The sequence below is a fragment of the Bicyclus anynana genome, chromosome 5 (genome assembly GCF_947172395.1).
Source record: "Bicyclus anynana chromosome 5, ilBicAnyn1.1, whole genome shotgun sequence".
NCBI lineage: Eukaryota > Metazoa > Arthropoda > Insecta > Lepidoptera > Nymphalidae > Bicyclus > Bicyclus anynana.
Genome location: NC_069087.1, coordinates 14,339,577 through 14,351,639, shown reverse-complemented (window position 1 = coordinate 14,351,639; position 12,063 = coordinate 14,339,577). Strand labels below are relative to the sequence as shown.

Here is a 12,063-nt window from a genome sequence, read left to right as displayed (position 1 = left end):
TTTAATATATTGGATCACACAATGCTCAGAGGCATGACTAAACGAGTAAGACATTAAACCATTAAGACACGTCACTGCAAGACGTTCGTACAGTTTAACAGACAGAATTAACCAGCCATATTTCCTCTGCAATACCTAAACTAAGTTACGTGACGCACGATAACACGTAAGAAGTTAGTGCGTATATAATGCGATTCGCAATATAATAAAGAAGCGTTTGAAGAAAAAAATATCAGTGTTTAATGTAAATAAAAAAAATGTTTTTTATGTAATGTATTATTAATATGTACATATAAAACAATTGTTTGTACAAATTGCGATAATATGTACATACAAGTCATGTAACCACTATTACCTACAATTAAAAAATTACATAAGTATGAACGAAAATTTAACTTTAATTAACGTATTTTTAACTTATAAAACATAAAATTATTAGTATTTCTTGGGAGAGAGCGAACAACTCATAAGATAAAATATGAATACTCTAATTAAATAAATCACGGCGAGGATGTTTCTTTGATCAGCGATTTACAATATATCAAAGTAATTTAGGTACAAAGGCAAATGTAAGCGCACTTAGTGCGATGTACACGGACCACATGGCCTAATATATACCCGTTTTGAAGAATAAAAATATCTGTTGTGATGTTGTGATCAATTCATGCGGAGATTCACTCGAAGATAAATAATAATTTTGTTTTGATCTTGAACGTAACTTAAAAATTCAAAGTTGCGCATGGCCTTTAGTTAATGATGTGACGTAAAATAAGGAAATAACAGATAACCTGGTTAAAAATTGTGTAAAAGAAGACTGTCATTTGTTTTTGAATAATTTTGTAGTGCATATATTTTTGTAAGCATTTAGTTTAAAAGTATGTCAATTGTTATATTAAGTTATATCTACATGTACATACTGCAAATTTGCAATAGGCGAATTTTCTGTTTAACCAAAATTACCTAAAGACATACATACAAATTCACAAAACAGAGACCTTCAATTAAATTAGTCTTAAATTATTATTCTACACTTGCTCGTTTTACACAACACAATTCAGATGCTAATGTAGAAAATAGGACGATATCATCTGGGACGCGAACATCAGAGAGCGTTTTGTCTCAAACGATATTCTATTCCATTCATTTTATGGCTATTTTTTAATATTTCTATTGTAACAAAAAAATTTAGGAATAAGTTGATCTCCCTGCGCAACACCTTTTATATACGGAAAGGTTTATCAAATAAAATGTATTTTTATGGTCATTGTAATTGATTAAGTTATAAAAAAAAACTGAAGTGAACTGAAGTGAGTTATACATATACTATGTATTATAGTATAAAGCTTTAAATATTTTATGGTGGTATACACTGGCAAATGCGTTCGGATAATCTAAAAAAATTCTAAATGCAGTACGGACTAATGAATTCTCACTCCATTTGACTCCAGTTTAAGCTCGTTCATACTCGTAATATGGAAATCTTCCAACCGAAATAGATTTTACTTTTATTTTTCAAATTCTTAATTATTGAAAGAGTTGCCCAAGAGAAACGCCGTGTTTTTTTATTATGTTATATTACGGACTAATGAATTCTCACTCCATTTGACTCCAGTTTAAGCTCGTTCATACTCGTAATATGGAAATCTTCCAACCGAAATAGAGTTTACTTTTATTTTTCAAATTCTTAATTATTGAAAGAGTTGCCCAAGAGAAACGCCGTGTTTTTTTACTACATTTCTTTATTCACATTATTTCATTCAAATAATGTGAATAAAGAAATGTAGTAAGCTAACTTGGATATTTTCTAATACTCCATATAAGAGACAACTTTTACAATAACAAGAATTTGTCTTGCTCTTAGAATCTACGACTATTTCGGTAGGAAGTTTTCCGTATTGTGACCGGGCTCATACGCAGACGTGTAGTTCGGACGGCGCGGTGGTTGTTTTGCTGAAGCAAACTAATCTCTCATCGAGTGGTTTGAGGCCAGGAAAATAAACAATCGCTTGTCTACCTTAACCCACTATTTTTAGCGTGCCGTTTTAATATAGGTGTAGTTTATGCCTGGATTCTTCAAAAGGTTTATCGGTACAATTCGGCTGATATTCCTTAGCTATCATAATAATTTTTTTAGTTATTGATTATACCCAATTATAAACGGTGGCGTAGTTTAATAAATAATATAAGGCATTTCTCCAAGTGAAAAATTCAATATTTTCGTAGAATACACTTATTAGTATTATCCGTATATCTTCGGCCGCTTTCAATTATTTATGCTAAATCATATTAATTTTAGATATTAAATTATAATTATTAATTCGTTCATACATTAAATATATAAATAATTTTAGTAACAATTGAAATATTGGTTATTCAGTAATTAAAATCAGTAATTTATTCAATTCATTAACCGATATAAATGCTAGTAGGGAGCAATAAAATGAAAATTAATTAATTGATAACTGGTGTACACGTAAAATAGAAAATAGTCGTCGTAGACAGATGATAAATGATATAATTATGATTTCATTCATAATTACGGTACAAATGAAGTGCTATAGCCAAATAAAGTAAAAACTATTTTTTTCTAATATAAACAGTATGCTAAGTTACCAAATAAAAAGCTTCCAACTCCACTGTAACGTTTGACAACATAAATATATTTAGGCCTTCGATTGCAGAATATATTTTTATAACAGAAAACCTTCAATAAGTACACTGTTACGAGAACTTTTAGATAATACCTACCTGTGCGGATTTATGAAATGCGTTATTCTGTCCAAATTTGCGAAATCGTTAGGCACGATCTACTACGTTATTACGCAATTCAAAATTTCACAGTTTTCGACTTTCCCTACGTCACAATTGAGAGCCGTCCTCTATTTTATTATTAAGTAGAAAACACCGAGAAGTTTCATTAATATTTGCTTTGTGGTTATAAATTCAAATGATTATCAGAATTTTACGAAGGAGAAACCCAGTCACCATACAAACTCGGGCCCAAATTTTACGAGTGGTCCAAAGTTGAAAATTTGCCATTAACCAGTATAATCATGGAAAACTCATGTGGCCAATTTTTCAAGAAATCTATATTTGCCTAATCAGTTAAATTACTCGTTGCAGGTAGGCAATAATTCGTATTTGACATAAAATTTGTTGCATTGTCAGTGTCAAACTGACAGGCATAATATTTTAATAAGGATTTGACACTAACTTGACACATTTAATCAAAATACCACGATATATAATGTTAAATCAACTATAATTAAAATGTAAAGGGTTTAGCGTTTTTCGGCGGACGAAGTTGCGAACTTCCGCTAGTGATCTATAATGTACGTTCTTTTATATGCCATTAAACTGTTATTGCTATACTAAGTACCAACGTTTCAAGTTTTACTACAGCGTGTAGTTAGTTGCATACTATAAATAAATACAAAGGAAAATGTTAATAATTAGACGGAGACGGAGACGTAGATTCTGAAAACGGAAAGAAATAAAGCAAGGAAATGGCACAGTAAGGTTATATGCAAATGTATTGAAACAAAGCCTGTTATCACAATTATCCACTCCGAGCGGTCTTATCAAGTAATATTAAACATTTTGCTTCGCTATTACGCCACGAGATCGGTATGATATCGATACATGGCTATACCTTGGCAAGTTCGTTCCTAACACTCCCGATGGACCGCGCGGACCGGGGGACACCTCACTTCCTTCGCACGCACGATTTCACACCAGAACAGTCTTTCCCCCCGTCGCCCGCATATCATGGCAGTGTCAACAACGAACTTGCCAAGCTATAGCTGAGCTACGCGGTCTCACCCGCGTAGATACAAGCGACCTTTTTGTACAGATATATAGGAATGAGATTATAGGGATAAAAAGGTTCTCTATGCAAAATTTTATCCAAATCCGTTTTGTCGTTGAGCCGGAATTAAGTCACTATAACATCCATAAAAAATTTCGAACTTTACTTAATTTTGCGTTCATTAAGAACCTTCTATAAAGTAAAAAAAAACACGCAAACAGAGTCATGGGAGCCGCTAGTAATTTACTTTACAAAAATTTACATGAATGCAGTCCTAAGATGACAACCCAAGCATGTTTGTGTGTATAAAATGGAGAATCTTATCGTTTAAGAAAGTTCCTTCAGTTTTGCACACCAAAGCGTTGTATGTTATTTGTCTACAGACATGTCTGTACACCGTTCCATTATATCAAAAACCTAGTCAAAGTAAGTAAATTAGAGTCCAATCTGTTCCGATAACATGCGATAGCACAATACCAAACATACCAACGAGATAATCTCATGAAGAGAAACAGACAAAATGTCGACCAATGGCGGCGGAGTTGTCCGTATTCCTTCTCACGTTCCAATGAAATGAAAGAGATTGCGGTATTTCCGGTTGTGCCACTATTTGTAGCAATTTGTCTATTTCTCTTCACTAGATATGTCGTTGGTCGCATCTACAGGAATGGAATGGTTCTAATTTAGTCTTTAAGTTTTGGCTCAAAGATAAATAAAAATCAGTAAAAAGGTTTTATCATTATCAAACCGTATTCGGCTCACTGCTGAGCTCGAGTCTCCTCTCAGCTCAGAATTAGAGGGTTAGGCCAATAGTTCACCACGCTGGCCTAATTTTGCCGGATTGGCAAAAAAGTAAGTAAATATGAAGCAATCTTTTTAATTAATCGTGCACAGTATAAATATTTATCTATAATGGACTGATTGATAGGAAATTAATAAAAGACAAGCGGCGGTAAACGATTGTTTTCAACACAAGGTCATTAACCTTCTTTGTTAGTCTATGTAAATATGGTAAGCTGAAATATTTACATGACTCAAGTGATAACGATATCTTCCGTCTGCGATGTTACACTTCAGATTAATTTTCTCAGGGCTATTCATTCATAAGGCTAAACAGTGTAGTAGGTTAAACACAGTAATATGTAAAATAGTTCAACTTCTAAGTAAGTACTTGCGTATAATACATATAATAAATTGCATATTATTCTTCACTTAAATACTAAATATTAAAAAGAGACCAATAGGTATCATATATTCGTAACTAAAGGTCCATCCAGATATCCAGATATCCAGATGGCAACTAATTGCTCATTTTTTTTTAATTTTTACCTAGATCTCCCTACAATAGCCCAATATATTAAACAGTTCTCGAAAAGTTATTTTGAGAGAGCCGCCACCCACCCCAACCAACTAGTGGTAGAAGGCTTGCAAGTTTGGCAATTTCGTCCGTAACACACCCGATGGCCTGCGCGGGCCGGGGGGACGTGTAGCGATGAATGAAAAACAAACGCCTGATGCACCTCACTTCAACGCACGCAGGATTTCACACCCGCACAGTCTTTTCCCCCGTCGCCCGCATATCATGGGAGTATCATCAACGAACTTGCCAGACTGTACAACCCCGATTGTAGATCTAGATTTGGGTTGCTACAAATCTAAGCGATTGGTGTTGTGGGACATGATATTGAATATTAATAAAAAAAATATTAGTCAAAGCTTAGGTATAGAAATATGGCCTATATATTGAAGTATTTCTATAATTATAAACTAGGTGTAAGGGGTCGTCATAACGGCTGAATGGACGGCTGGCCGATGCTCAATAACACGCACCATTGACACCTCGCTATGATCACCTCTATACATCTATGCTGCCACTAAAAATAGTCACCCACGACCGTATTAACCCCTTACTTGTGTAGCGTAGTGTAAAAGTTGACACCTTGAATAATTCAATCGTATCAAACTAGTTTATTTCATCATTATCAGTCAGGGTTCCCTCCTTATAAAGGAGGAGGCTTAAAGCTTAGATCCAACCACACTCCTCCATTGCTGGTTGGCAGATAGGTGAAAATTTAACTACTATCAGATGTCAATGATAATGACCAGCAGGGTTATGTAACCCGGTGTACCATTCAAACAATCAGTTACTGCATCGTTTTTCCAATTATCTAACTACAAATCTAATTTTACGTAAACTTACATTAGTATAATCGTGTTAGTAGCCGATAGTAACGTTATTATAACGAAAAACTAGTATTTACGTAATTCCGTTGAAGTAATTATGTTAGATGATCGTAGAAATTAAAAACCAAGAACTCGTGGTAGGAAGCCTAAAGTGTTTTTCAGATAGCATGGGTGCGGTGACAGTTCGTTTCACTCTTGAAAGTTTGCCGCGATTCACGATAAACAGTACGTATTATGAACGTCATAAGGCTACCACCAACAAGGCAGTATATTTGCTACATGGAATTTATTACTACGCTATTTGACTATATCCCCCTATTATCTATTACATTATTCATCATAAGTAATACTGAATGGAATTTATAAAATTTTAGTTATTATTATCTCGCGTTAATGTCTATTTTATTCTAGTCCTCTTATGGTTCTGAGTGACTGTCTGTCTTTTTAACACATTTATCTTTCACCAATGGAAAGCTACATTATCAGCAAGTAACATGGGCTATATTTTATCCCCGCATTTCTATGAGAATAGAAACTATGTGGGTGAAAACGTGGGACATCTGCTAGTATGTTATAAATTTATATCAAAGTACATACTCATACATAGATCTGCAGTTTCTATGTCATGGTAAATTTTATAAAGGCTGAGCTGATAATTTTATGCTATTGTTAAATATTTCTATAATATAATATAATAGGTAATAATGCTATGATTTATATTATTCCAACATAATTATTTATTGTATTACATTGCAAATAGGGCTAGTAGTCATTTGAATAAATATAACTTTGAATTTATACTTATAAATTTATATTAATAAATATAACTTATCCATACTCTTTTTTATTTATTATGATTGGACACTTGTAACTTTGTCTGTATGAAATTAAGTTTTTTGCAAATTCTGCAGGAGCCATGGCCCAAAAGCCTGTTTGTTGTCTGTATTTTGATCAATAACCTCCTCTAGTCCAGTGAAAGTTCCATTAAAATTTGTCCAGTCATACCAATTCCAGTAGGCAGTATTATCAGTAAAGAGAATAGGATATAATGTAGACCAATAGCAGTGTACTTGTCAGAGCTCTTTCATCCTACTACAATGAAAGAGAGATACTCTATTGCTATTGGTAGACATACTCGTATGTCTTTTTGTCATTTTGAGATATATCTTTTAGCATATCTTTTTAATGGTATCTGTGGTACAGTGGTATGCGAGGTGGATTTACAAGATGGAGGTCCTGAGTTCAACCTCGGCAGGGCCAATTAGTTTATCTTAATCTGTCCAGGTCTGCCTGGTGGGAGACCTTGGCTAAGGCTAGTTACCACCCTACCAGCGAAGACGTACCACCAAGCAATTTAGTATTCCGGTATGACGTTGTGTAGAAACCAAAAGAGGTGATTTTCATCTTACTCATCACTTACCATCAGGTGAGATTGTAGTTAAGGGATAACTTGTTAAGAATAAAAAAAATCTAAAGCCTACAGATCTAGACTTCACAATGATAAGTGTGTTAAGCTTACAGTGCATGTAATTTCAGTGTCAACTAAGCTTTAAGTTTAAAGACAACAATGCTAGGCTAAAGAAATATGTATAAGATAAATTGTAGAACCACAATGAGGTCATCTCTTATCGGCTTGACCAACATTGCTTAACCATGACAATGGCTTGAGATGCTTTTTTTATTCTTTGTAATGTTAATACTTGACTGCACTGCAATTTCACCTGATGTTTAGTGATGATGCAACTAATGGCAGTGTGATGAAGCTATGAAGCAAGGCCTTAAAGACACCAGATATTTTCTCAAAATACTTTTTTAACTAAACACTCTAATACAATAATAACTACTTAATGCTCTTAAATGAATATGAAAAAATGTCAGGCTAATATGAAAAAAAATTTACATCTTTGAATATTTTTGGCACAAAAACAAAATCTTTTGTTTTTATTCATTTAGTTTTTATTTATTTACACCTCTTTTTATGTACCTTGTAGGTTCAGTAGACAATTATAGTTTGGACAGTGGTCGTTTTGGAAGGTAGCAGATATCAAGGGATTCAAGTGATAATTTCACAATTGTTCAAGTGTAAAACATAATTATGTAATATTTACCATGGGATATTACAAAAAAATTATGTATCCCGTCACCAAACCCTTAGCTTGGTGCAAGCTTCGTGAAACATGGCAAATTTCAAGAGTGAAATGAACTGTCACCCTCATCATCCTACATGAAACGAACTGTCTGTCAAAAGGTTGAAGCATAAGTCGTCAAAATTTCAGCATCTTCAAATGAGATGTTTGGCTATTGGAGGCTTGTAGTTCAATACTGGACTTACTTACTCAATGATTGTTTTAACCGAAGGTACAAATTTTTGTGACTGTTACTTACAGCTAATTTTATTTATCAAATTAGATAAATCTCAGAATTAGTTGATAATGTTTGAAAATATTAAAATTATCTTTAATTGGTTGTTATCTGCCAATTACATGTTATTATTTTTAAGTTACTGAGTTTCTTATTCATCTAGACTAACTATACATTTAAATGTTTTTACAACATGAAGTCACTGAACTGTGTTTTCATTACACTATAGATGTAAATAATAATTTAATTACCACTTTACCTAACTTTAGTATACAGAAACCTAGAAAAAATTCAGATGCAAAAACTTAATTACAGTAGGTACCTCAATAATAAAGTCATAACTAAAATCTTAACTATTGTTTTTTTCACTAACCATAATTTTTTGTTTTAATAGAGAAAATGTATGCATTTCATCAGTACTGAAGTAACAGCTATAAAAAGGCATTCTCGAGAGTAGTTGCTTGCTCTGACTGGTTTACCAATAAAGATTAGATCTAGTAAATAAATTGACTTACCATTTGGCCCATATTTGTCTTGATTTCTTTTGACTTGGTCTCCACTAAGGCCTTTGTCTGGGTCTGTGCCAAAATATCCTAAGACTTCATCCACGGATTTCGAGTGAGCGTCCTCCATGGTGAAATTTCTACGTTGCCGTCAGTTCTAAAATACAAGAAAGGATATAGGTTATAAAATGACAAGTCATCATCAATCACAGGTTATGTTATAACTATAATAGTTACACGCAGATCGATATTGCCTTTTGTCGGAAATAACAGGAATAGTCATTTTTGGTTTCTACTTTAAATTAATCTAACTTTATTACGCATAAAAGCAGTATAACCTAGAAACTATTCATTTTTCAACTGTCATTTTTGTTGTTTTACAAGAGGGCCACTTTAATCACTTTCATTTTGGATTAAGAAGTATCTTCTGCAATATTGTAACTTGAACTTCATGGTAGCTGATTGTATAAAGAAATAGGGCACGCAATTCGGAAGGACGTTAAGTAGTAGTTTCCTCCTTTACCTATATTGTAAGCACAGTTTAATCAGATCACTGCACACTCACCGTGAAGTTTACTATTAGTCTATTACATGAGCAAACTGTCTCTTAATTAATACTTCACTTATAATAAATTGTTTGAATTTTCTAATTAACTAAATTTTGTACTAAGTTAATATTTTTCTCGTAAATATCATAAACTACACCAACACGTATCTAATCCAGCCGTCATTTTTTCCAAGACTGACGTAAAATGAAGTTGACGCTGACGCCATCTGTTACGCAGGTGTGCAACCAATGTTATCAAACGACGAGCTTTTTATTACGTTTTCGTTATTTTTTACACAAATAAATTTCATGAATCCATAAATATTCATATATTGCGAATATGGTTTTGAGAGTAAATTCTATAATACCCAAATACAACAAATATAATTTATAGTATGAAATAAATGTGGTGCTTTACTATAGGTCGAACGATAACCACGTGACGTAGTGCTATTTTTATTTCCTAGGCGCCTAGAAAGTGCGGTATTTTTAAATTTGTGGATCAGCTTCAAAATTTTCTTTGCGTTATGTAACACTTTTTCACAATATTATTTTTCACAGTCTCCTTTGCAGCGGTTTTGACACTTAATTTCACATTGAATATTGGCACACTCGCGGTTTATTTATTTTAGAGGGAGTAGGAACTTACTGAAATATTTTATTCGACAGCGTCAGGAAGGAAAGAAGAAATAAAAGTGACGCGGGAGATGTTTTCCCGCCGCGCCCCGAGAAGCGACTCCCGGGCAAAGAGCGACGATTTTAGAGCGGCGCGGGCGCGGCGGAGGGACATCAACGGAGATTTCTTTAATTATTTTGGCAACAGTACTAGGCGGCACAGTCGAGTCGCTTTCCAGGGTTGCATGTCGCGCGGTTGCCGTCGTCGGCCGTCCGCCGTTGGTCTTTTTATAGCGGCGGCCGCCCGGGTCGAGCTCCCGGCATTATAATGTGCAGTTTTTGCCTTAACATTGAATTTCAAAGAGATAAAAAGCAATTTAGTGGTTGTACATAAATCTTCCTTTTTATATGACAATTTGCTAAATAATAATGTAAGATGTAATCAGCTTTTCTGAAGCCGTTCATTGAGAGAGCGTGCGCGCCACAGAACTGGGCTCAGGGCCAGGGTCTGCGTGACCCTTACCTTGATTCGGGCGTATTAAATTTTATGCATTATTTTCTTCACCGATTGTTTTTATACGCGTTTAGATCAAAGGTTAACAATGTAGCTATTATTTAGAAATTAGGTAGTAGCTTGTCATAGTCAGGTAGGTGCTCGTATGTATTGTAATATATAAAACTTGGGTAAACTTCAAGAAGGATTCAGTTATTTTGAATGTACTTAACTGACAGAATCCGATATTGCTATTAAAAATTACTTCATGCTCTTTATCCTTCTATTTCCATCTATATTCTGTTTGGACAATAGGTTTAACTACTTATTATTTATTATTTAAAGGAACTGACAAATTAATCTCCTTAAATTTTACGACATGCCTACACTTATTACGTATTATCGGATAACCGTTATCACAGTTTTTTGAACATGGAAATCACATAGAAATTAACAATTTTGTTTTGCACATCTTGTACGCCATGTTAGTTATGTCATGACGTCATAAACTTGTACTATGCGGATGCAACGACCTCAAAAGTGTCAAATATGTAGATATTGTGTGGTTTGTTTGCTATGAATCATGCATTTGCTATGAAAGCATGCTCACATGCTAAAATCAAAACCCATTTTCATCAATTAATACTGCTTAAATACAACGAATACCCCGTGGTAATAATTGCGTAGATCCCTTGGGAATACCGTTTTATATCAAAGTAGTGAATTTCATCCAGATACATTCAGCCGACCTGGAATTTCAACAAAGACGGGGAAGTTATGGTATCAAAGATGCACGTCGCTCTGGTCGCCCTGTTACGTACAAAAATGATGCCATTTTTGAAAAAGTGGAGCAAGATCGGATATTAGTAGTTACGATGTAGCTGGAGAACTGAGAATTGACCAAAGAAAAGGGAAAAGATCTTTTAAAAGTGTTTGTAAACTAAGCCTAATTGAAATAAATGAATTTTGAATTTGAATTTGAATTTGATCATGGTCAAAGGCCGGTCAGGCTACACAGACTGTGGCGAAACCCGGGTTAACAAGGTGATGCTGTGTGAATGGTGGGATTGGAAGGGCATTATTCATTATGAGCTGTTACCGCCAGGCAGAACCATAGATTCTGAAATGTACTGTGGCCAACCGATGAGATTAAAGCAAAAAATTGATAGAAAACGATCGGAATTAATCAACAAAGGGAGTATGGTTTTTCACCAGGATAACGCTAGGCCTCACACATCTTTAGCCACTCAGCAAAAATTACAAGACTTTGGCTGGGAGGTGTTTATGCATCCGCCGTATAGTCCTGAGCTTGCACCTTCAGATTTTCACCTGTTTCGGTCTCTGCAGAATTCCTAAGGCAGTGTCAAGTTAATATCACGAGAGGACTGCCAAAACCACTGGTCGCAATTTTTTTATCAGAAGTCCCAAAATTTTTATAGCAATATCATCACCTCCCTACCTACTCGTACAAGATGGCAAAAAGTTATCCAACATTATGGCACCTACAAACTTTAGTGAAATGTAAATATAATAAAAAAACCTTTTGAATTTT

At 34.2% G+C, this 12,063-nt stretch overlaps 1 protein-coding gene across 6 annotated transcripts in view; it reads right to left on the bottom strand.

Annotated features, from left to right (window-relative positions):
- The window catches only part of LOC112052150 (calcium-transporting ATPase sarcoplasmic/endoplasmic reticulum type), a 40,231-nt gene that overhangs the window by 17,773 nt on the left and 10,395 nt on the right, over nt 1-12,063 (bottom strand). For 3 of the 6 annotated variants that reach the window (XM_024091116.2, XM_024091117.2, XM_024091113.2), the window contains exon 2: nt 8,869-9,013. In XM_024091116.2, the coding sequence (XP_023946884.1) occupies nt 8,869-8,986 (118 nt within the window). In that variant the 5' untranslated portion in view covers nt 8,987-9,013. Of the gene's footprint in view, nt 1-8,868; nt 9,014-9,379; nt 9,602-10,052; nt 10,211-12,063 lie in introns of those variants that run through there. The other 3 variants (XM_024091114.2, XM_052881442.1, XM_052881441.1) reach the window with 3 other exon arrangements.